This window comes from Microtus oregoni, unplaced genomic scaffold (genome assembly GCF_018167655.1).
Source record: "Microtus oregoni isolate MIOR12 unplaced genomic scaffold, Mior012 000098F_ref0000018, whole genome shotgun sequence".
NCBI classification, from domain to species: Eukaryota; Metazoa; Chordata; class Mammalia; order Rodentia; family Cricetidae; genus Microtus; species Microtus oregoni.
Genome location: NW_024544711.1, coordinates 3,273,620 through 3,300,295, shown reverse-complemented (window position 1 = coordinate 3,300,295; position 26,676 = coordinate 3,273,620). Strand labels below are relative to the sequence as shown.

At 42.7% G+C, this 26,676-nt stretch overlaps 2 protein-coding genes across 5 annotated transcripts in view; both read right to left on the bottom strand.

Annotated features, from left to right (window-relative positions):
* LOC121442981 (protocadherin alpha-C2) overlaps positions 1–26,676 on the bottom strand; it is a 207,965-nt gene that overhangs the window by 168,965 nt on the left and 12,324 nt on the right. Inside the window, exon 1 of one of the 4 annotated variants that reach the window (XM_041644646.1) lies at positions 15,281–17,753. The exons of 1 other annotated variant lie outside the window; for it this stretch is intronic. In XM_041644646.1, coding sequence (XP_041500580.1) covers positions 15,281–17,665 — 2,385 coding nt within the window. In that variant the 5' untranslated portion in view covers positions 17,666–17,753. Of the gene's footprint in view, positions 1–612; positions 3,055–8,213; positions 10,604–15,280; positions 17,754–26,676 lie in introns of those variants that run through there. 2 more of the 4 variants (XM_041644647.1, XM_041644639.1) reach the window with 2 other exon arrangements.
* LOC121442946 (protocadherin alpha-3-like) lies at positions 21,856–24,352 on the bottom strand. The gene has a single exon (XM_041644593.1). The coding sequence runs from the start codon at positions 24,250–24,252 to the stop codon at positions 21,856–21,858; it is 2,397 nt and encodes a 798-aa protein (XP_041500527.1). The 5' UTR covers positions 24,253–24,352.

Genomic DNA, 26,676 nt, shown 5'->3' with positions numbered 1-26,676 from the left:
GGTTCAAGAATAACTTTAAAAAAAAGAGCTCAAGTTCCTCTAGGAATAACAATGACTAGGGAGAGAATACAGAAAATAACATACTATGAGTGTTCATTCAAAAGAGGGTAAAGTTTTATAGAGATCATTCACAGAGCGCTTGCCTGGCATGTCCTTGGTCTCATCAAACACACATACACACACACAGAGAGAGAGCAAGAAAACAAAAAAGCAAATAGAAAAGAATGTGTGGCCTAATTGTATTATGATTTCATTGTTCTATAAAATATTCAAAATAGTATTCCCAGTGTTAAAATGCAAAACCGCAAACACCCTATGTACTTACTTAGGAAAATATTAACACTAACCGGAACAAAGTGGCAGAAAAGGACAAGAGTAACAACATTTTGAGTTTGCTTTTTAAAACTATGGAGTGCAGAATGTGGATAATAATGTTTAATTTCGTTTACATCTAAGATCAAAACAAATGAAGATTATAAGGAAAATAATAAAATGAAAGTACTTAGCCCAGTGAAATGAATAGAAATTTAAAGAGTGAGAAAATATGAAACTGAGTACAGAAAAACAATACAAAATTTAAATTGTAAAGACAAATATGAATTTTGGACTTACTCTTGAGCAATGTTCTTCATTTAAATCCAGATGCTCGTCCACTACCGGACAAGGAGGAAGACCCGGGCTAAAGGCCATGAGGTCGGTTTTGGGTGGTCCCTCTCCAGAGCACACCTTCTGTCTCCTTTGCTGTGAGTATGACCAGGTTCCCACCGCGCTGGAGCACACCAGCACGGGCTTTCCAGACCCGCACACGCCCTCTGTGGACGGCACTGAGCACCGAAGTGCAGTGTATATCATGAGGGTTAGAACTAGCAGGCTGGACACCGCGCAGATAGCAATGATCAAGTACACATTGACGTTCACTAAAGAAATTCCCCGGCCAGTGGAGCCTGACGCCCGCGAAGAGGCTTTTGGAGTTTGGCTGTTCTCAACCAGAGATACTAACACAGTGGCAGTGGCCGTCTGCGCAGGCTCCCCATGGTCCTTCACCAGAACTAATAGGCGATGACGCGGTCCATCCGCCTCCTCCAGGGTACGTGTAGTACTTATCTCGCCTGTGTACAGACCAACCCGGAACAGGCTCCGCGTTCCACCCGTTAAAGGATGCAGTTCATAAGACAGCCACGCATTGTAGCCAGAATCTGCATCTACCGCGCGCACCTTAGTGACAACTTGGCCGGGAACCACTGAGGGGGACACAAGCTCGCTCACTACACTACCGGATCCTTGTGTCCAAGGTCCTAGCAGCGTGGGTGCGTTGTCATTCTCATCCAGCACAAACACCTGCAGAGTCACATTGCTGCCCAGGGAAGGCACACCAGCATCCCGCACGCTCACCTGGAACTGCAGCAGCTCCAGCTCCTCATGGTCCAGAGGTTGCAGTGCGAACACCTTGCCGCTCTCTGCATGCACAGACACGAAGCTCGACAGCGAGCGCTCGCCCACCCGCCTCTCCACCAGAGAATAGGACACCAGCGCGTTCTCCTGCGTGTCCGCATCCGTGGCCGACACTGTGAAGATGTGCGTGCCAGGCGGGTTGTTCTCCTTCACGAACACCGTGTATTCCGGCTGCGCAAACGTGGGTGCGTTGTCATTCACGTCAGCCACCTCCACGGACACGCTGGCTGTGGCCCACAGTGAGGGCGAGCCCCCATCCCTGGCTGTCACCACCACCTTATAGTCAGGTGTGGTCTCGCGGTCCAGAGCGCTGTCCAGCACGAGCGAATAGTAATTCTTGAAGGTGGACACCAACTTGAAGGGGACATGAGCGGTCAGGGAGCAGGTCACCTGCCCGTTAGCTCCGGAGTCCAGGTCCGAAACGCTAATTAGAGCAATGACAGTACCCAGTGCAGCGTCCTCTCGAACAGGCAGCGATAAGGAAGTCAATGTGATCTGAGGTACATTGTCATTTTCATCCAATACCTTCACTAGAACAGTGCAATGGCCCGCCATCGGAGGGTGTCCTTTGTCCGTCGCGTCAACGCGGATTTTGTAGACATTGACTTGTTCAAAATCCAAGTTCCCTTGAATTATGATCTCTCCTGTATCTGTATCTATGCTAAACTGCTCAAGAACCGTGGGCGGGACCAGCTTATTAAAAGAGTAAGAAATTGCTGAATTGGTTCCTTCGTCCCTGTCAGAAGCGTTCAGTCTAATAACCGTCGTTCCGTTGTGTGAGTTTTCCAATATTCTCACTTCATACTCAGACTGCTGGAAAGTAGGGGCGTTATCGTTCACATCCAGCACAGTGACCAGCAGCTGAACAGAGCCTGTGAGCTCAGGTTTGCCTCCATCCGTGGCTGTCAGCAGCAGCTTATGCTCAGGAGCATCCTCTCTGTCCAAGGATTTTTTCAACGAGAGTCCAATTTGTTTGTTACCATCACTGTTCGTTTTCACATCTAACCCAAAGTATTCGCTAGGACTGAGTTTATAGATTAAGATAGAATTTGATCCAACATCAGCATCTGATGCGCCCTCTAGTGGAAACAAAGAATCTGGCAGCCTGGATTCATACATTAAAATTCTTTGCTCCTTTACAGAGAAGACAGGAGGGTTATCATTAATGTCCCTCACCTCCACCTCCACGTGGAAAACCTGAAGCGGCCGGTCCACGATCACCTCCAGGTGGATGCTACACTCCGCGCTCCTCCCGCACAGCGCCTCCCGGTCGATCCGAGAATTCACAAACAAAATACCATTCTGCAGATTTACCTCCAGAAGGTCCCCGCCGTCCTTGGACGCCACCCTGAACAGGCGGGGCACCAGCTCCGCCAGCTCCAGCCCCAGGTCCTGAGCGATGCGGCCCACGAAGGTTCCGTGTTTGGCTTCCTCGGGGACGGAGTAGTGGAGCTGGCCGCTCCCTGCCTCCCAGGCTGCCAGAAGCAGAAGTGACAGCAGCAGACACCGTGTTCCCAGCCTGCTTTCAGTGGTAAAATCCATGTCAGATGCTTCTTGCTTTATTTCCATTAGAAGATTTTTTTCTGTGCATAAAATTCTGTATGATTCAAAGTCTATCGATTCAGTTCTTCTGCATTCGCCATCATTCAGCAGTCATGGAAAATTTCAGCTACCAGAGGAAAGGGCTTTGTGTGCTGGCTAGATGTAACTCCGTGGTAGACAGCGACACCATGCGGCTCCACAGGGTAAGACACGAATTCGTATACCCTCACTTACCTTGATAGCAAATCCTCCGGGTGTTTACAATTTTCATGGCCAATTCTTTTCTTATTGTTTTTCTTTGTTTTTCTCTTTTTTGTAATTTAGAATTAGAATGGTCTTTAGTTATTCGCGGAGAAGCAACATTTTTAGCATTTTAAACGTTTTAGCATTATGTCATGTCTAAATTTTTAAATCTTAAAAGATTGCTAATGTTTATTATTACTTTGTTCCTCGTATCACACATGCTTATGGTTCCTTTTTGTGATAATTGAGCATGGTTTTAATGCATAGTGTGTGAAATATTTTAAATTTATATGTGTTCTCACTGAAGATCGGGTTCACCCTAAACTGTAAAGCCCAGGATGTTCTCAAACTCAAAATGTTTGCTGCATCTCAGAATTGAGAGCAGGGACACAGGAACGTGCCAGTGGACCTATCGCTATGGCATTTCTCCATCGATGCTCAGTTTGTAGTGATAACTTCCCAATCTCACCACATTAATTTCTGCCAGAAATTATTCCTGCTGTGTTTTGTTGCTCTTGTCTGCTATTCTGAAAGACTCCATCTTTTTCTCTAAATCTCAATTTCACCCTATACTCTTTCCCTTCAGAGGCCCTCATCTTCTCACACATTCTTGTGATACCTTTCCGAACATCCCCCAAACCTCATCTTCATCTCCCCTTCTATGTTTCTGTCAATTCCATTTATATATGACTCTTAGAAAGCAATTTGTTTAACATGAAAGCATTGCTAGCAATTATTAGAGAATTAGTAGATTTAGGTCTTGAAAATTAACATTTTGTTTTAATGACATAAACATTCTCTGTATCACCTATAGTAATTTTGATTTTTATTTCTCTGCCTCCTTATTGATCTTATTCAAAGTTAGCCTACAGATTCTCTATCTTTCACGTATACCATGTTTATCATTATGAGTATAATTTCATTAAATTACTAAAACTAGAAATTTAATATTAGAATTACTTCTAGGAGACTTGATCATAAGCCAACTTCTCATTTTAATCATAACATTTTCTGTTTCTCAAAAATTTCTCCTTGCTAATAAATACTTTTTATTATTTTGTAAGGTTTGTATTTTATAAAGCATCTTTGGTAGGTGGTTAGTTTCTAGGCATAGGTTGCTGATGATAAATGCATAAGCCAAACAATTATTTTCAATAGTTCTTCAGTATGAATCATATTTTGTAGAGCAAAAATATAGAATATTTGCAATTGCCTCCTAAAAGTAGCCTTAGTTTAAACTTGGTTCTTCTTGGCTGAGGAGTGAATTCAAGGTCTTGAGTTAGTGTTCTATCACTGTGCAGAACGCCAGCCTAAAGCAGGTTTCTAATAGTTTCATCTCTTCCTTAATAATATTATCTTCACAATTAAAGTCAGTCAAATATAAACTTTACCGTTATTTCATCCTTAATTCGCCAACTGGAGATGGTTGAACTTCTTTTCAGACTTTAGCAAGTCAACAGTAAGACTTCCAAATGAAGCACGGTATCCCACCCTTTTCCACTATTCAGACATACATTAAGCCTCACAATGATAATACAAAGCTCTTCCTTTTGCGAGATGCTATATTCAAATAATTAACCCAGATATACTAGATATTTTCTCCAAGACTTTCCTTCATGGTAATTTGTGCCAACAAAAACATCATTTGCTAAGCAATAACAAACAAAGCATTTTTTTTTTACTTAGAATAATATAATCCTCACATTAAATATATATTGAGCTAGTCTTTTTGGCAAAGCTTTTCTATAGTAACCAATACATATATATTAGTCTAAGTAAGGTCTACTTCCTACAGGAAACGTCAACAGGCAAAAATTAGCAAACATTAAACATCATATTTAAGCCAGGCTATGGTGGCGCACGCCTTTAATCCCAGCACTCGGGAGGCAGAGGCAGATGGATCTCTGTGAGTTCGAGACCAGCCTGGTCTACAAAGCTAGCTCCAGGACAGGCTCCAAAGCCACAGAGAAACCCTGTCTCGACAAACCAAAAAAAAATCATATTTACTTTTCAAAATCTTCTGAAGATTAGTTGTACAATCCAACTGGAATTGTTGTAATAATCTTATTGTTTCCAGGTTTAAAAAATGATTAAACATTACTGAAATTCTTTATGTAAAATAAAATTATATGGAAAGAAAAATGCTGATCTTTTGCTGACAAATAGCTTACAGATTCTCATTTTATTTATTTAAATAGTTTATTCCAGTTGAGGGAAAAGATTATATGAGAAGATGAGTAGTCGATCTCTTTATAAACAAATAGCTCCCTCCACCATATGGAAAATTTTGTAGAAATTATGCAAAGCAGTAAGTTTATCTTTCAAAACTAAATTAACCTGATTTTTAACAGTTGATAGGTATTTGCAATTAACCAATAGTGTAGCAAAAGCTATTCTCAATTCTAAGACCTCCCTAAAGTTGATCACTGAATTATAAATATCCAAAGAGAAAGACAGAAGGGGTAACTATGGAAGGAAGGAAACACACATGTGAATTAGACATAAGGGGTAACTATGGAAGGAAATGCACACATGAATTTTAAACATCAGCAATGCCAGAAAAGGGGACCTAACATTTCCTACATTAGGTGTGTAATGGTTATTTCCTGTTGAGCTCACACGTTTGCCCAAAACAGAAAAAAGAGGAGCAAGAGAATTTTTATTTTTCAATGGCAAGAACTCTTACCTATGTTTATAAACAATAAACCCAAGAGAAGTTTTTATAACAGTAATTTTATGTTACTTCCTAATCTGAAAATGCAAAGCAACAAACACTATGCTTTCTGACCAAATGCATGGGGATTTTTTCAGAGCAGAGGGGTTCACAAGGACTTCTCAACACACGTAACTTTTTATTGATATTTATTGAGCTCTACATTTTTCTCTGCTCCCCTCCTTGCTTCTCCCCTCTCCCATCAATCCTCCCCCAAGGTCCCCATGCTCCAATTTACTCAGGAGATCTTGTCTTCTTCTACTTTCTACTTCCCATGTAGATTAGATCTATGTAATTCTCTCCTAGTGTCCGTATTGTTGTCTAAGTTCTCTGGGATTGTAGTTTGTAGGCTGGCTTTCTTTAAGAACCACCTATGAGTGAGTACACGTGATAATTGTCTTTCTGTCAACACAAATAATTTAAGGTGAAACTGTGCCCAAGTTTCTGAATTTTTCCTCCCAATTCCAATGCTAACCTTTAGGGGGAAATGAATTATTCTCTATTAATATGATGTTCTGTTGTGGGAATCGAAAGGAAATTTTAACTGTAATTCTTTCTGTTTCAAGAATTTTAAACAATAGCTATATATATCCAAGTGAAAACACTACTAAAATAATTTTTTTTTTGGATTTTTCGAGACAGGGTTTCTCCATAGCTTTTTTGGTTCCTGTCCTGGAACTAGCTCTTGTAGACCAGGCTGGCCTCAAACTCACAGAGATCTGCCTGCCTCTGCCTCCCGAGTGCTGGGATTAAAGGCGTGCGCCACCACTGCCCGGCCATAAAATAAAATTTTTAACAATAAAGTTTTTAATTATGAAACCATAGGGGTGATAATCTATTTAGGCAGAGATTAAATTAATTGTTTACTACAGAAATATGACTGAAAAAAAGAAATTAAACTTTCATATAAAAATAAAATAGTTGCAATTCAACAGAAAGAAAAAAGCATAGTTGATGGGCTGTTGTAAAAATATTGATATGTAGTCATAAAATAATTATATATAAAATTATTTATTAAAATAATTATTTATAAAGAATAAATAATTTAACTTATGTTTTCTGGCTCACACCTTTAATCTCAGCTCTAGGGAGGTAGAGGCAAGATAGATATATGTGAGTTCCAGTTCAGTTGGTTTACATAAATAGTCCCAAGCCAACAGGGACTACATGTATGAGCCTGTCTCTAAACTTAGAAAGAAACATTTAAAAGCATGTCTTACACTCTGTGCTATGATATGCCCTAGATTAAGTGTGAGTATGCTTAAATGACAAGAAATCATGAAAACATTTTACAAGCAGAGTGCAGTCTCTCATACCTGTAAACCACCACTAGGGAGCCTAGGACAGGAGGATTCAGAGTTTGAGGACAGCCAAGAATTATGGTATCAATGCTAGCCTGGGTTACATAGCTCAGCTCAGTCTCAAAAAAATAAAGAGCAAAAGAAAAAAGGAAGGAAGAAAGAAGAAAGAAAAGAAAAAGGAAGGAAGGAAGGAAGGAAGACAAACATGGCTTAACAAAAAGAATCCGTGCTATGCAAGCGTAATGACCCCCATTGAAATCCCAAGAACCCATGAGTCCCATATGGTCCTGACTAGCCCCAGAACATGCAGGGGTGATCACAGGGATTGCTGGAGGTCACTCTCTGCTAGCTTAACTCCAGGCTCAGTGACAGACTGCGTCTCAAGGGAATAATGCATGAGCAGGCCACACACCCACACACACATACATAACACTTCATGTCCACAAAAGACTTGAAACTATTTTAGGTTAAGATAGAAGATTGCTGCATCAACTAATAAAACCTCTTATGGAATAACAGTGACTGCAATCCATTCAGTGTAAAGATATGTCCAAAGATATCACTTTAAAGATTTTACGTGTGAATGTTTTGCCTGCATATATGTATGTGCACCATGTGCCCACGGAAGTCAAAGGGTGTTGGCTCCCTGGAACTGAAGTTTCAAATGGTTATGAGCTATCCTGCAGGTAGATGGAATTGAACTCATGTCACATCCGGTACTCAAAACCACTGAATCAATGGGGTTAAGCCTGGGGTCTCTCCAGGCCCCAAAATATAGCTTTAAAAAAAGTTGTACTTTAAAGAACAGGAAACGGCACAGCTAAAAGTAGACTATGAATTTGTTAGGTTAATTGTATGTATAACATTTAATTCTTAAATCTAAAATCATCACTCAAAAAGCCTTCAGGTATTCAATGCAGAAGAGTTAAAGAGAAAAATTACAGTTTGATTAAGAAACTCACATTCTCTGTAGAGCTGGGGCCCTGAGGTAGGCTGGGGCTGAAGGCCATCAGGTCGGTCTTGGGCGGACCCTCTCCAGAGCACACCCTCTGCCTCCTCTGTTGCGAGTATGACCAGGTTCCCACCGCACTGGAGCACACCAGCACGGGCTTCCCCGGCCCACACACGCCCTCTGTGGGCGCCGCCGAACAGCGCAGCGCGGTGTACAGCAGCAGCGAGAGCACCAACAGGCTGGACACCGCGCAGATGGCGATGATCAGGTACACGTTGACATCCATCAGTTTGGAGTCTGAACCAGAGGTTCCAGCCAGAACCCTAGATGAGACCTTCGGTGTCTGGCTGTTCTCCACTAGAGACACCAAGAAGGTGGCTGTGGCGGTCAGTGCTGGCTCGCCGTGGTCCTTCACCAGCACCAGCAAGCGCTGGCGCGGCATGTCCGATTCATCCAGAACACGTGTTGTGCTGATCTCACCAGTGTATAACCCCACGCGGAACGGGCTGCGCGCAGCACCCGCCGCCAGCTGTAACTCATAGGACAACCACGCATTGTAGCCAGAGTCCGCGTCCACTGCACGCACCTTTGCAACTACGTGGCCTGAACTCACCGATCGGGACAACAATTCAATGGTCCCTCCGCCACCCTGAGGCCCCAGCAGCATGGGAGCATTGTCGTTCTCATCCAGCACAAACACCTGCAGAGTCACATTGCTGCCCAGGGAAGGCACACCAGCATCCCGCGCGCTCACCTGGAACTGCAGCAGCTCCAGCTCCTCATGGTCCAGAGGCTGCAGGGCGAACACCTTGCCGCTCTCCGCGTGCACAGACACGAAGCTCGACAGCGAGCGCTCGCCCACCCGCCTCTCCACCAGCGAGTAGGACACCAGCGCGTTCTCCTGCGCATCCGCGTCCATGGCCGACACCGTGAAGATGTGCGCGCCAGGCGGGTTGTTCTCCTTCACGAACACCGTGTATTCGGGTTGCGCAAAGGCGGGTGCATTGTCGTTCACGTCAGCCACCTCTACGGACACGCTGGCTGTGGCCCACAGCGAGGGCGATCCGCCGTCCCGGGCTGTCACCACCACCTTATAGTAAGCTGTGGTCTCGCGGTCCAGGGCGCTGTCCAGCACGAGCGAATAGTAATTCTTGAAGGTGGACACCAGCTTGAAGGGGGCATGCGGGATAACAGAGCAGGTCACCTGGCCATTAGCGCCAGAGTCGCTATCAGACACACTAATCAGGGCAATGACAGTCCCCAACTGAGCATCCTCTTTGATAGGCACAAACAGCGATGTTATGGCCATTTCGGGCACGTTATCATTTACATCCACTAGTTTCACTATAACTTTACAGTGTCCTGCTAGTGGGAATGTACTTCTGTCCACGGCATCAATATTAATTTCATATAATTTGCGGTCTTCGTAATCCAGCTCCCCCTTAACTTTTATTTCTCCGCTGGTAGAATCTATTGTAAATTTAGATTTTACATCATCTAGAACAAGATTACTGAAGAAATACAGTATTTCACTATTAATTCCCTCATCTGCGTCTGAAGCGTTGAGTTTAATTACTAATGTCTCGTTGGGTGTATTTTCCAACAATCTAACGTTATAAATAGATTCATCAAACTCCGGAGCGTTATCATTTGCATCCAACACATCAATCAGTAACTGTACAGTACCTGTTAGTTCAGGTTTCCCTCCATCGGTTGCAATCAGTAACAAACGATGCTCTTGGGTTTCTTCTCTATCTAGGGGTTTCTTCAAAACTAGCTGTAAAACGTTTGTCTCCTCTTCCTTTCTTTTAACACCCAAGTCAAAATATTCGTTAGGATTTATTTTATAGCTCAAAGCTGCATTGACTCCTATATCCATGTCAGATGCGCCCTCTACCGGAAACCGCGAGTCTGGCATTCTTGACTCTAAAATAAGTAATCTTTGTTCTGGTCGGGAGAATCTAGGCGGGTTGTCGTTAATGTCCCTCACCTCCACCTCCACGTGGAAAACCTGCAGCGGCCGGTCCACGATCACCTCCAGGTGGATGCTACACTCCGCGCTCGGCCCGCACAACGCCTCCCGGTCGATCCGAGAATTCACAAACAAAATGCCATTTTGCAGATTTACCTCCAGAAGGTCCCCGCGGTCCTTGGACGCCACCCTGAACAGGCGGGGCACCAGCTCCGCCAGCTCCAGCCCCAGGTCCTGAGCGATGCGGCCCACGAAGGTTCCGTGTTTGGCCTCCTCCGGGATGGAGTAGTGGAGCTGGCCGCTCCCTGCCTCCCAGGCTGTGAGGAGCACAAAGGAGATGAGCAGGCGCCGGAATCCCGGACTTCCTTGCTGGGAATATAGCATCGCAGTCTTGTTCCACTTCTCCAGTCTTTATTGCAGCACCAAGAAAATCCTTTGAAAACTTAATTCCAATTTAATATCCTCGCTTTTTGTGTGTGTGTGAGCTTCTGTAGCAAGGTCGAAAATGAAAGGCCCTTTTTCTAAGTAAAACGTATTCTCCGTTTCCTTTTGACGTTGGAAGAGAAGAAAATATCGTGGTGTCTAGCGACATCATGTGGCTAAAAGGGTAAGTATTTTATTTTGGTCTGTTTTATTCACTTACCTTTTATTAGTGAAATATTTCTCAATACTACTCAATTTCAATTACATGTTTTCTGTGCTTCCGTATAGCCCTCTTCTCTATCTAAATATCACTTTATTAACCAGGGTTTCTACCTTAATTGCATTACTTCCCAATCCCCAGATTTTCTGCTGATGGTCTTCCAATTGGACTTAACTTTATAAAGACAACCTAAAAAAAACATCAACAAGATTATACCACTGCTTATTGATCTATCTTCAGTAAAGACACCCAAAGTAATTTGTTTTACCTATTTTGTTATAGAGGAGTTTATACTCAAACTGATCAAAGAAAATCTTTTAATAGTTATTATTTTCAATGGTTAGTTGTTGAGTAGTGTTGTTTTCATATTCATCTATCACCTAATTTTTTTTTAATTTTCTGTATCCTGTTAATGGACTTATACTGCTTCAGTATTAATTGAAGGAAATTTTCTAAATTTCAGTGTTTAATACTGGTGATTTATTGATGCTGTCTTTTAAAATAACTAAGAGTTTAAATATGATACTAACTTGGGCTCCTTTTTGAAATCTATTCAAATTTGTGAGCATTTAGCCCTTTAATCTTTTTCAACACCTACCAATTTTTTTGCTGTATTACTCTAATGTGGAGACTTTAATTGTCCAGATGTCATACAATTTGGTAAGCAACTTCACACCATTTTCAAGATACAGCATCCAAGCAGCAATTATTCGAGTTGCTATTAAGATGTAAATTGTATAATCACCTATCTTACATCTATTCAACAAATAGAATCATAATATTGATTGAGAGGTAGTGTGTCACAAAAATATTTATGATCCAGTAAAGGCAATGGTATAGTCAATGGAGAAAGGGCATTGCTAATACGGAACAGAGTTTACATTTTATACAGATGTGTGGAAGACAGAAGTCTCTTAACATTTGGCTCATCTTTGTAGCTGTTGGAATCAAGTCCGTATTTGTCATTTTGTAGTTGATTCTTAATTTGAGGATTTCTTTCTCAGTTACTACATTCTAAATCCCACAGAAGACATGAAGGAAAGAGCCTTTAAATCTTCTAAGTCATTCTTTCAGTCGGTTATTAAAGAATACTGTCTTGGCTGGCCCAATTCACTGGTCCTTTTCCTGGATATTTTGGTAGTAGTCAAGAGTGGTAGCGCATGCCTTTACCCCCGCACTCTATGATTCACTTTACTCTGTGTTGCCCGACAAAGTATAATAAAAGTAATGATAGGAGACACACAGCTTAAATGTTCACAACACTCATCATTACAGATAGCACAGGAGTGAAAAGTAAACTACTATTTATTTCCATTCAATCATTCTCAATAATGACAGGCATATTTCCTAATTGCACCTCAAGCAAATATTTTAGTAGGTTCTCTGAAAGAAACTATCATTCAGAACAATTGCAACTTTCCATGTACAATCTAGAATTCAATTCAATATTATTGGCCCTAATAAGAAGGTTATGAGAAGAAAAACATGGGGTGACAGATGATTCAATGACCTGAGAGGTCACAAATAACTATAATTACTGTGTTAATTAAATTCACAAAAGTAACAATTTTTTTTTAAAAACCTCTAATTTTTAAAAAAGGAAAACAAGACTTTAAAACTGAAAAGGCACTGATGGAAGTGAAGAATTCAGTTGATGACGTGGATGGTAGCCCAGACTAATAGGAAAATAGTAAGGCATGTGGTCCACACCTTTAACCCCAACACTCCAGAGACAGAGGAGGCAGATCTCAGAGTTTGAGGCCAGCCTGGTCTACTACAGAGCAAGTTTCAGGACAGCCAGGGCTACACAGAAAAAATTGGTCTCAAAAAAAAATCAAAGAAGAAGAAGAGAAGAAGAAAAAATGACTAAGTAAGGGAAAAGTTGCAATAACATACATAAGAATCATGCAGCAAAGAGCATCAGTGACTTAAAAGCACAAATTCAATGTAAAATGAAGACTATGAAGAAAAGATTTAACATATATGCTGTGATTCCCAGGAGAGTAATGCAAGTTAGAAGCGATATTTGAAGGTATACTAATAAATACTAATTTTAAATTGATAAAGTATCAACTCACAGATACAAAATGTTGTGATAACTTCAAAGAAGATTTTAAGAGTAAATCAAAGCTGATCAGATAATGTAAGGTTATTGACAATTTCAAAACAAAGAAAGAATTTTAAAAAGAGCTTTAAAAAGAGGAAAAATCACACTCTATCAATAATAAATTCAGTTGTCATATTCTTAAGAAAGAACTATAAAAAAGTTATCTTGAAAGTTATGGGAAAATAACTGCCAACTCAGCATTAAATACCCAGCAAAACTATTTCGCAAAGGTGGAATTGAAATACTATATCTGAACATGCAAAACATCGGGATTTCTTCATTATCAAACCATAGGAAAGGAAATATTCAAGAACTTTTTCAGAAGAAATATAACTTTTTAACAAGAAACACGAGCATAAATGGACATTAACGGTACAAAAGTGATCATTGTATGTCTGGGATCTGTATCCAATTCAAAAGCATGAAGTGGGAGCAGATGAACCGTATGATTTCCCAAGGCCCACTCAAAGTTACTGTACATTACAAGTATTGGCTTATGCTTTAACCAGTCCATAGTGAGCATTATAATCTCTAGGAAACCAAAGAGAAAACTAAAAGAAAATATGAGTTTAAGACACACGTTAGAGCTACAGACATCAGTAGGAAGGGGTTGTATGAGATCCCAGACCCTTCTTTCCCTAAAAAAGGACACTCTGCCAAGACTACACCACCTTGTGCCAATCAGGAGAAACCTAAAAATGAAGCAAGACACTTCTGCCCTCCAGAGGAGCTCAAAGCTCTCATTCCAAAGCAGACGAGAAGCGCAAGGACTTCTCATCATATTCTTTTCTCTCAGCACAGTACCACTCACTCAGGGAGAAGCAACAGCTTCTGCCATCTCTCCAAGGAGTGGGACATGTGTTCTACATCCTACGTTTCAGGGGGCAGAGCACTACCTGAAGGGCTGGTCTCTTTCTCACGACTCAGAGCACAATTGTAAGCCAGCGTATTGCAGGATGAATGAGGGAAACCAGTAGCAGTCAATGTGTCACAGGGCCTGCAGTTCACCTGCCCTACCCTAGCAGCTTCTCTCATGAGGAGAAGAGAAGAGTGGAACAGGGACATAATGTCATGATATCTCAGCGGGAAAATCAAGAAATTCTTTCCTGTCTCACCCAAATCAGCACCCTGATAGAGCACACAAGATTTTAGGTTCCTGGAAATGACTCAGAACAATAACACAATGTTGCACCTGGGTGTGGGTGCACAGCTTTAATCCCGGCCCTTGGGGGCAGGGGTAGGAGTATCTTTGTGATTTCCAGGTCAGCCTTGCCTACTTAATGAGCTCCCTGCAGCCAGGCCTTCTAGTGAGACCCTGTGTGGAAAAGAGGAAAGAGGAGAGGAGACACTGCCACTCCACGGTAGTCACAGCGCAAAGAACCCACACCAGTGGGACCAGCGTTTATGAGCTCAGGACAAAAGCAATCAGTGGCTCGCTCCTGCTAGGACTTTGGGCATAAAACTACAGAAAATATACATCTGTCTAAATGGCTGGATGGAGCCCAGGTTCTTAGACAATTGATGAATAAGGGCCTTTACCTGCACAAAGGTAGGTCAGAGAGATTGGGAGAGGTGGCTGGGTTCTTCTACAAATAAGGGAATGCCAAGACCATATAACAATAGGGGGGAAAAAACAAGACAACACAAAAGAATTTCTGCTATCTACAAAAAGCAAGTATGAAGACATAGAGGCCAGTGTATTCTGACAGTGTTTAAGTAACCAACACAAAATGTCCAATGAACTCAAGAAAATAGAACATTAACAGAAAAGAATTTCAACAGAGATGGAGTCGTTGCCTTAATGCAATTCAACAGCACACATTACCAGGAAAAGACACAGTAGCTTCAAAGTGGAATGTTTGAATTTACTCAGGAAGAGAGTAAAAACTAAAACAGAACCTTAAAGACTGAAGAAGGACTAAGAGACTTACGGGATCAAAAGAGTGAGCCAATATGTGGGCTGTGATTCACAGAGAGAGAAGAGGAAAACAAGCAGAAATCTTAGAGAATGTATGGCCTAAATGCTCCAAATCTGGGCATGAAATGGATAGAGCAAAGAACCTTAAGGTAGTTCAGCTAGGATGAAGCTGAGTAAAGCCTCATCTACACGCTCATTGCTAAGAGTCGACAATAAAGAGAGAATTTTGACCGCAGCAAGGAACATATACAAGGGAACACTGATAAAGCTTATCAGAAGATTTCTCAGCGAAAAATTTGCACGCTAGAAGATATATTCAAAGTCCTGAAGGAAAATGACCACCGAGCAAGAATCCCATGTCCAGTAATAAATAAAATTGTGAAGAAAATGAAAAACCACATATGAAAATTCAAATTAAAGACGATAGTAAGACTGACCTTTCCAGAGGAATCCCCTGTGGGCTGCAATTGATCCTCTCTGTCCCTTGAATCAGATAAACTGGGGCTGAAGGCCATGAGGTCAGTCTTAGGTGGGTACTCCCCAGAGCACACCCTTTGCCTTCTTTGCTGAGAGTACGACCAGCTCCCCACTGCGCTGGAGCACACCATTACTGGTTTTCCAGGCACACACACGCTCTCATTGGGAACAGTGGAGCAGCGCAGAGCGGTGTACAGCAGCAGAGTGAGTACTAACAGGCTGGACACCGCGCAGATGGCGATGATCAGATACACGTTGACATCTACCAGTGATGCCTCCGAGTTTGTGACACTCGTGGACACTCGCGATGGAGTCTTTGGTACCTGGCCATTCTCTACCAGCGTCACCAACACCGTGGCGGTAACAGTCATTGCTGGATCACCATGGTCCTTCACCAGCACCAGAAGGTTCTGGCGCAGCGAATCCGCCTCATCCAAGATGCGCGTGGTACTAATCTCGCCCGTGTACAGACCCACCCGGAAAGGGCTACGGGAATTGCCTGCCGGCGACTGTAGCTCATAAGACAGCCATGCATTATAGCCAGAATCCGCATCCACCGCGCGCACCTTCGCCACTACATGGCCCGCACCCACTGACCTTGACACCAGCCGGCTCACCACTCCACCAGACACTCCCGCCTCGGGTTCCAGCAGCAGGGGCGCATTGTCATTCTCATCCAGCACAAACACCTGCAGAGTCACATTGCTGCCCAGGGAAGGTACACCAGCATCCCGCGCGCTCACCTGGAACTGCAGCAGCTCCAGCTCCTCATGGTCCAGAGGCTGCAGAGCAAACACCTTGCCGCTCTCCGCGTGCACAGACACGAAGCTCGACAGCAAGCGCTCGCCCACCCGCCTCTCCACCAGCGAATAGGACACCAGCGCGTTCTCCTGCACATCTGCGTCCATGGCCGACACCGTGAAGATGTGCGCACCAGGCGGGTTGTTCTCCTTTACGAACAACGTGTATTCGGGCTGCGCGAATGCAGGCGCGTTGTCGTTTATGTCAGCCACCTCCACGGACACGCTGGCGGTGGTCCACAGCGAGGGCGAGCCCCCATCCCGGGCTGTCACCACCACCTTATAGTCAGGTGTGGTCTCTCTGTCCAGGGCGCTTTCCAGCACGAGCGAATAGTAATTCTTGAAGGTGGACACCAGCTTGAAGGGGACATGAGGGGTCAGGGAGCAGGTCACCTGCCCGTTGACACCCATGTCCCTATCAGACACACTGATGAGCGCGATGACGGTGCCCACTGGAGCATTCTCTAGGATTGGAAGCGACAGAGATTTGAATTCCAGCTCTGGGACGTTATCATTGATGTCTTCAACTTCTACAATAACTTTACAGTGTCCGGAAAGCGGGACTTGTCCCTTGTCAATGCCCTCTATGAGAATTTCATAGGATTTGCATTCTTCAAAATCAATGGATCCCTTTACAGCAATCTGTCCTGTAACTGGGTCTATGTGGAATTTGCGTTTCACGTTTGGTGAAACATCCGTCGAAAATGAGTACATAATATCTCCATTCACACCTTCGTCTAAATCAGAGGCATTGACTTTGACTACCAGTGTCCCATTTGGGACGTTTTCGGGTAACTTCACCGTGTAGAGGGATCTGTCAAAAACTGGAGAATTATCGTTGATGTCCAGCACTGTAACGAGTAACTCAACAGAGCCGGTCAGCTCGGGTTTGCCTCCGTCGGTGGCTGTGAGCAATAGAAAAATCTCTGGAGTTTCCTCTCGGTCTAAGGATTTTCGTAATACAAGTCCAAGACCTTTTACCCGTTCATCGGTGGATGGTTTTTCCAAAGAAAAATAGTCATTGGGACTTAGCCTATAAGTCAGCAGAGCATTGGTTCCAATATCTGCATCTGATGCGCCCTCTAGTGGAAACCAAGTGTCAAGAGGCCTTAATTCTGCAATGTACAGATTCTTTTGTGTCGCAGGGAATATGGGAGGATTGTCGTTAATGTCCCTCACCTCCACCTCCACGTGGAAAACCTGAAGCGGCCGGTCCACGATCACCTCCAGGTGGATGCCACACTCCGCGCTCCGCCCGCACAGCGCCTCCCGGTCGATCCGAGAATTCACAAACAAAATGCCATTCTGCAGATTTACCTCCAGAAGGTCCCCGCGGTCCTTGGACGCCACCCTGAACAGGCGGGGCACCAGCTCCACCAGCTCCAGCCCCAGGTCCTGAGCGATGCGGCCCACGAAGGTTCCGTGTTTGGCCTCCTCGGGGACGGAGTAGTGGAGCTGGCTGTTCCCTCCCTTCCAGATTGCAAGAAGCAAAAAAGAGAAAAGCAGGCGCCGTGATTCTTGGCCACTTCCCCAGAAAAAATCCATCTCAAGTGCACAATCCTTTGTTCTGATCAGGGATCCTCTCAGAGATAGAGCTCTTATCCGTCAGTCCACCGCCACTGCATCCTCCATTGTCCAGATCCGGGATGGTGTATGCAGCTTTCCGGGAAGAATGGAAATGGTTTTTCCTTTAGTCTGTCTCCTGTCGGATTTATTTTATGGTAAAGAGCGACATCATGTGGCCCCAAACTGTAAGTATGAGTTCCTGAAAAGTACAACACTAAAAATTGCCTTCTTTATTCCTTCAGCCTCTCAAATAGGTTTTTCCGCTTTGCAAAATAGAGTTATATTTTGCAGGTATGCGTTCTGTACCAGTGATTAAATGTGTGTGATCTTTTGTTTTACCAGAACATCAACTTCTAATACGATAGAAATTCTTTTTTCATGTAGGTTTTAAGTATTTACAGAGACCCAACTGTCATTAATATAAACTTTGTAAACATGCAGTGGTGAGGTGTAGATTAGGGAAATTCATGACAGATCCCTCGTGCACCATCAAATGATGGGTTATGATTGCTAATGACACTCTGTTCATTCTTGGGTTTGCAGTGTTGGTTCTGAATCTTGAGAGAAGCAATATTTACGGAACCACTGATTCTAAGAATAAGTCATCCAAAGGGAAGTTTGCAGATACTGTTTTAAGCAATCAAAGTCTGTTAGCGTTCGATTGACTTTCTTCCCGGAATCACAGAAAGGCTTGATGTCCATGGGAGATTTAATGTGGAATTTGAAACAGGTAGTAAGTAGTTTGTGTTGAAGAACTTTCTACATTATTTTATTCTAAGGCACTTCCCCTCCTATGAGCAAATGTGGTAGTCTCATTTGTCTTCTCAAAGTTTGTAAATTTCAGGTGCTTTCTGGGGTTCAACTGCCTAGATTTCTATTTCCTCACATTGTTCTCATGTATTTTAGTCAAAGAGGATAACTTCTTACCTCTGAAAGAGCATTCATTAGCAAACAGACACACCCTCTTTGTCCATTAAGTAATGGGTTCAGAAAATAAGAGTCTCTGTGTAATTTGTTTCCATAAGACATAAAGTTAAATAAATTTAACTCTCTACAAACCAATCTCACACACCTTGTAACCATTTTGAAAGCTCCCCAAATTATGAGACATTTTATGATTAAAGCAATTGGACAGTTATTTTACCCTCTTTGATTATCTGCAACACCAAGACTGCGTTGTTAGGCCCATTTGTTTCTTTAATCTCTCCTTCACAGCCCTTTAAGTATGTGTGCCCTCTTTTGAAATAATACTTTTAATGTAAAGTATTATATTTAATATTAGTACCTCAGAGGTATTCAAATAATGTTTTGCAGGATATTTACCCAACACAACTGGTTTTCTTTTTTTTTTTCATGTTTGAGACAGGGTTTTATTTACCCCAGGATATCCTTGAACTCACAGTGTAGCCATGGTGGACCCTAAATATCTGACTCCCTTGCCCTGAGTTTCATGGGGTGCTGGGCACAGAACTCAGTGCTTCTTGCAAACTAGACAAGCCCTTTAGAAAGTGGACTACATCCCCAGTCCCGGTTCATTTATTATCTTCTTAATAAAATATGTTAATGAAAGGTTAAAACTCATGGGTCTCAACACTTTAACTTTCTAGAGATAGAAATCTATAGGAGATATAAATCTATATAAGACACTGACCTGAATAGGATATATTTCAATTTAAGAAGTCTGGGTTTTACCTTAATCTTCATGCCACATTTTGCCAGGCATGATCTTTGATTCATCCAGGGTTTTAATGGACAATGGAGAGTTCCCAACAAATAAAGTTATTTTTATACAGCCTTAGCAAAGGAGGAGATGGTGGAGGTGCCTCTGCAGACTACTTTTGCATCTTAAATTCATAAGTCTCTTTCTTCCAAGTTTGTTTAGATTTTTAAAAAAATCAAGTTATCAAAAAATTAATTTTAAGCCTCCCTCTCTGTGAAAAGCCTCTATCCTTTCCTCTCTCACTCACATAAACACTAATTTCTGAATCTAAACAGAAATAAACATACTCTCACTGAATGGCCAAAGGATTCTTTTTCAAATTATCAAAGATGTAAAACATACTGAAAGAAGCCACAAGAAGTACATTCCCTTTGTTTTATTTACAGAGCCTGTAGATGTGTAGGTTGAGGATGCAACAGAATGGGAATGGATATTTGTGACAGTTGGTCTTCATTGTTAACTTGATTTCCAACAACCCTAATGGCAGCCACCCTCTGAGTGTATCCGTGAGAGATATTCTGGGTACGTTAATTGAGGTGAGAAGATTAATTCTGAAAGTGGGCAAAACCATCCCACAGCTGGGTTCTTGTTTGAATCAAAAGCAGAAAGAGCTGTGCACTGGTGTTCAACACTCTCTGCTTCCTGACCACAGGCACAAGCTGACCTGCTGCCAAGACTTCCCCGTCATGATGGACCGTACCCTGGAACTGCGAGCAAAAGCAAACCTTTCCTTTTCAAAGTTGATTTTATCAGGAGTTTGTCACAGATGCAAGATAAATAACTAATACAATACTTATTTGAAACAAATACATATTAAATAAACACTTTGCAGCCAATGAAAAGAATTGGGGGGGGGGTAAAAAGCAGTTGCCATGAAAACTTGCAATTGAGTTTGATCCCCAGAATACATGAAGGAAAGATAGTTGTCAACTCCTGCAACTTGCCCTCTGATCTCTATATGTGTGACACACATGTGCATTAATTAATTGGTCAACAAATCAATTAATTATTCTCTTTTATAACTCAAATACATAGCTATAGAGAAAAGGAAACCTTTCAAATTTATTCAAGCCATCTTCACTGAAGTTCAAGTCCAAGTGGACTGTTTGAAATACTATCTCAAAATTATTCAAAAAAGTATATCTTTGGAAGTATTTTAATCAAGTGTTTCAAGAAGAGCTGGATTAGAAGATGAAAGGAAGAGGAACTCTGGATGACCCTGTGACCTACAGCAGGATGATAACAAACTGATAAAGTAAGTATTGAATTGAGGTTGGATGTGCCACGGCAGATACTTGATGAATGAAAGAGCAGAGAAGGATAATTCTGGGAGAGAAAATGGAAATGGGAAAGAGAAAAGAGAAAGAAAACATATTTCATATGCTGGACTAATCACATGTATGAAGCGCTAATCAGGTTTTATTTGAGTATTAGTTCTCTCTGGAAACAAGGGGAACTGGATGGGAGTCCAAGTATTTTGTAAGAGAAATGGACATATGCATTGCAAAAAATAACTGAAGAATAGTCCCACTTAAGTTTTATTTGCTATCAATTATCTGAAGGTTTCTTATTGCAAAGCAGATAGATAGATTCATGGCCCAAACTGAAAATAACTTCACGATATTAAAGATATGTTTCAATTTTCAGGGCAAAAATAGGAGGATAACATATGAAATGTGTTTTTATGAAAGGTGTTTTCAGAACCCTGTTTCACTTTTATTCTCATCATTTTTAATGTAACACTTAAAGTGTCACTATGGAGAGACGAGATAGCTAGCGGTTAAGAGCACCTATGTGCATGTACCAAACACATACATAATTTCAATCACTGTGGAATAAAATGTAATACTCTCACAATATATTCAAATGTTTTCAAAATAATATTTTTAATCTAATGAAAAACCATTTTCAATTTGGGTAATTTGTTAAAAACAAGTCTGTATATAATTTTTAAACTACGATCCCAGTAAAATTTCTTCAGCGTTAGCCCCATCTTGTAGTTGAAAGGATCTTAATGTCCTGTGAGTGATAAGTCAAATAAAATTCTTACTGGTGACCATCTCTGAATACCAACCATGATTAACGAATGGTTCAGTAAGTGGGCCAGTGACTGTTCTACTAGTTCTTCCTAAAAATCCTTGAAAAAGAAGAAAAGATGCTGAAGCTTTGCACAGGGGTTAGTGACAGGGAGCTGGAGCCAGGGGCTCTACGTGATGCCATTCACACAAGAAGAGAATGGTTCCAATTTGTACACAGACTATGGGAAAATAACCCTATCACCGTATTTATCAACAAACACACTTGTCACTTCAGCACACAATTTAGACAAGAACCTACAGTTCTAGTGGCAAAATTAGTAAGTGTAAAGGGCTCAACAGAAAGAACGTGAATAAAATAATTTTAACCCATCTCCAAGGAGTAAAATGTTAGCATATAAAACGAGACCAATTTAGAGGGGGAAATTACTCACTTTGACGGAGAAATCAATATCTGAGACCAGTTTGTCCTCTTTTTCCTGATTAACTGGGCAAGGTGTAAGACTTGGGCTGAAGGCCATGAGGTCGGCCTTGGGCGGACCCTCTCCAGAGCACACTCTTTGTCTCCTCTGCTGTGAGTATGACCAGGTCCCCACCGCGCTGGAGCAAACCAGCACGGGTTTCCCAGGACCGCAGGAATCCTCTGCGGGAGTCGCCGAGCAGCGCAGCGCCGTGTACAGCAGCAGCGTGAGCACCAACAGGCTGGACACCGCGCAGATGGCGATGATCAGGTACACGTTAACATCCACCAGCGATGCCTCCCTGCCCGCAGAATTCACCAAAGTCCGTGATGGGGCATTTGCCGTGTGCCCAGTCTCCACCAGAGACACTAGCAAGGTGACTGTGGCTGTCAGCACTGGCTCGCCATGGTCCTTCACCAGCACCAGTAGGCGCTGTTTTGGCGCATCTGTCTCGTCTAGAACACGAGTGGTGCTGATTTCACCTGTGTACAGACCCACCCGGAACGGAAGGCGCCCGCTGCCTGTGGCCGACTGCAGCTCATAGGACAGCCAAGCATTGTAGCCAGAGTCCGCATCCACTGCGCGCACCTTTGTCACCACATGCCCTGCACCCACTGTCCGTGACACCAGTTCGCTCATTGTGCTGCCCGCCTGAGGCCCGAGCAGCGTGGGAGCATTGTCGTTCTCATCCAGCACAAACACCTGCAGAGTCACATTGCTGCCCAGGGAAGGCACACCAGCATCCCGCGCGCTCACCTGGAACTGCAGCAGCTCCAGCTCCTCATGGTCCAGAGGCTGCAGAGCAAACACCTTGCCGCTCTCCGCGTGCACAGACACGAAGCTCGACAGCGAGCGCTCGCCCACCCTCCTCTCCACCAGCGAGTAGGACAGCAGCGCGTTCTCCTGCGCATCCGCGTCCGTGGCCGACACCGTGAAGATGTGCGCACCAGGCGGGTTGTTCTCTTTCACGAAAACCGTATATTCAGGCTGTGCGAACGCGGGCGCATTGTCATTCACGTCAGCCACCTCCACGGACACGCTGGCTGTGGCCCACAGAGAGGGCGAGCCCCCATCCCTGGCTGTCACCACCACCTTATAGTCAGGTGTGGTCTCTCTGTCCAGGGCGCTGTCCAGCACGAGCGAATAGTAATTCTTGAAGGTGGACACCAGCTTGAAGGGGACTTGAGGGGTCAGGGAACAGGTCACCTGCCCATTGGTTCCAGAGTCACGGTCTGACACACTGATCAGGGCAATCACGGTGCCAGGTGCAGAATTTTCTAAAACGGGAATTGATAGTGATTTGATGACCAATTCAGGCACATTATCGTTAACGTCCACAATTTCAACGAGAACCGTGCAGTGGTCTGTCATTGGAGGGGTTCCCTTGTCTGCTGCCTCTACCTGGATTTCAAAAGATTTTGTTTCCTCGAAATCTATGTTGTCTTTCACAGTGATGTGTCCATTAACCGGGTCTAAGTGGAATTTTGACAGGATCTCAGCTGGCATATCCGTGTGGAAAGAATATACAATGTCCTTATTTACTCCTTCATCCAAATCAGAGGCGTTGACATCCACTACTACGGTACCATTTGGTGCGTTTTCGGATAATCTGACTTTGTAGAGCGTCCTCTCAAACGCCGGGGCGTTGTCGTTCACATCTAGGACAGTGATCTTCACTTGAGTGGTGCCAGTTAGCTCCGGTTTCCCGCCATCAACTGCCGTTATCAGTAAATGATGTTCGGGAATGTCCTCTCGATTTAAAAGTTTTTTCAACACGAGTCCCAGGGATTTAACTTCCTCATCTTTTCTTTTGACGTCCAAAGTAAAATACTCACTAGAGTTAAGACTGTAAGTCAACAATGAATTTGTTCCGATATCTTTGTCTGAAGCGCCCTCTAGCGAAAACCGAGAGCCAAGCTGTCGAGATTCAGAAATAAACAGATTCTTTATAGCCACTGGAAATACCGGCGGGTTGTCATTAATGTCCCTCACCTCCACCTCCACGTGGAAAACCTGAAGCGGCCGGTCCACGATCACCTCCAGGTGGATGCCACACTCCGCGCTCCTCCCGCACAGCGCCTCCCGGTCGATCCGAGAATTCACAAACAAAATGCCATTCTGCAGATTTACCTCCAGAAGGTCCCCGCGGTCCTTGGATGCCACCCTGAACAGGCGGGGCACCAGCTCTGCCAGCTCCAGCCCCAGGTCCTGAGCGATGCGGCCCACGAAGGTTCCGTGTTTGGCCTCCTCAGGGACGGAGTAGTGGAGCTGGCCGCTCCCTGCCTCCCAGGCAGAGAGGAGCAGAAGCCAGAGCAGCAAACGCTGATCTTCTCTCCAAGAAAACACCATCGCAAGCCCGTTCCAAACGTTTGGTCGCTCTCACACTGATCCAGAATTTCTTAAATATTCTCAGTTTTTTTATTCTTCACATCTTAAACCCCATACCGTTACCATTTTGTCTGAGACTGCGACGAAAAGGATCATGTGAATGTGTAAAACCAGCTGCGTTTAATGAAGGAACTTGTGGTGGACAGCGACACCAAGTGGCTAAATGTGTAAGTATTTAATGTGTTTATTTTCTTATATGTCTAATTTGAATTGTCCCCAGATTTTGTGTTTTGACCTGTGATTTCCTTCAAGTAGTCACCAAAGAGTTTGTTTTTAACCAGAACATAGCCTTACATTTTTTATAAAATCTCTCCGATTCATGGCTTCACTGCTAATAATGGGCTCTCTGTATGATAGGCACACAGTTGCTCTCAACGAAGTTTTCCCATTAAATTTTCACAACAATCTTCTAAGATGAATTTTAATATGAGTCATTGATTACAAGTACATACAGACTAAAATCAAAAGGGGCTTTAACTTATGGTGTCAGGGTAAAATCCCATTCAGAATTACAGTCTCAAAGTACAAAAATGAAAGATAAGTCTTTGATATCTGTGACAATGAAGGTATAAGGTATGAAAATAGGTAATAAATGTGTGAATATCTATTAATACGTGTTTTATATGATTTTGGTATTACCAACTTACTGAAAAATAGGCTGACTTGCAATTGTTAATTTAGAACATGTGTAAATCGCCCCCAGGTCCTTTATTCAAGCATAGCGTCTTTGTTAACTGTCTTTACTAGTATTTATATAAAGATGTCAGGTCGCACTCATTCATTTTCTTACTTACTGGGGATTGAAGCCAGTGCCTCAAGCACCTAGGCAAGAACCCTGCCACTGAGCTGTAACCCCAGCCCAGAGTTAGTCTTTCTCAGTGAAGTTCTTTTGTAGATGTATTTTCTGCCGCAGGACAACACTGTGTGGTTTGGATATTTGTTATACTCACATTGCACCAATAAGGACATTGTTTTTAAATTTCAACACTGTGTATGCATTACAATTTACATGTATATTATAAAATGAAATGATTATGGTCCTAACGACCTCCTCCCTGGATGAATTTCTGTACCAAGTAGCTTCAAAAGGTTTCATGTGACTAAGGGTTGCAATGCACACCCATCATCCTAGGACGTAGGAGGCTGAGGCAGGAAGATCATGAGCTGAAGATCAGCCTAAAATCAGGACCCAACCCAAACAAACAGGATCTGAGAGATGGGTCCGTGGGAAAACCACATACTGTCAAGCCTGCCAACATGATTTCAAGCCCTGTGACACAATGACTCCTGAAATTTGTCTTCTGACTTGCACACGCACATCATGGTGTGCATGCACACTCACATCATGGTGTGCATGCACACTCACACACATACATCCACAAAACGTAAGTAAGTGTTAAGAGAGAAAAGGAAGAAAAGTTGAAAACATTGTCGATTTAAAAAAAAAGAAGACAAAGAGAAAATTAACTTTGGAACATGAGTCACTAGGCAATATTTTTAAAACTGGGCAATGAAATGTTCTTTTAAAATGTATTTTATATATATGAATGTTCTACTTGCATGTATGTCTGCATGACAGAAGAGGGAGTCAGGTCCCATTCCAGATGGTTGTGAGCCATCATGTGGTTGTTGGGAATTGAACTCAGGACCTCTGGAAGAGCAGACAGTGTTCTTAACTACTGAACCATCTCTCCAGTCCCCAGTGATGAAATATTTTAAAGATCTCTGTGAATTCACTAATAAACACAAGGTATGAGTCCTCTAAGCATTTTAAAGTTGGACCAGAATACTCATGGAAAGGGCAAATTTAGATATTCATGCAGAAAAAGAAACTGTCCAGACTTTGACTTGTAGGCAGAATAGTTTAAAGAGAAATTTAGCACATAATTTAAGTGTTAGAAGAAAAAGATTTTATAGAAGGTCCAGGTTCTTGTGTTTCATTGACTAAAATCCAATATTCAATTAACTCACATTTTATCATCTATGTTTAAATTAAAATAAAATAAATTACAAATATTACACTGAATAAATAAATGAACATTTTAAATTAACTTTTCAAATAAGGATAAGTGAAGAGTTACATTAATGTTAACTGTTAACAATCAACAGATAATTTCTAATAGACTCTGCTGTGATAGCTCATAAAGAATTAGATAAATGCTTAGTATGTTTTGTTTGTTCTTTTCAGTTCTGGTGATTGAACCTAGGGCCTCTCATCCATTATAGGGCTTTTATTGTTCTTGTTTTGTTTTGAGACAGGGCCTCATTGTATAGCCTTATGTGATCTCACTACGTAGATCAGATCTCATAGAGATCCACCTACCTCTGCTTCCAGTGTTTTAAACACCCACTGCAGGGGTTTCCAGAGGAAATGCAATGGTCAAT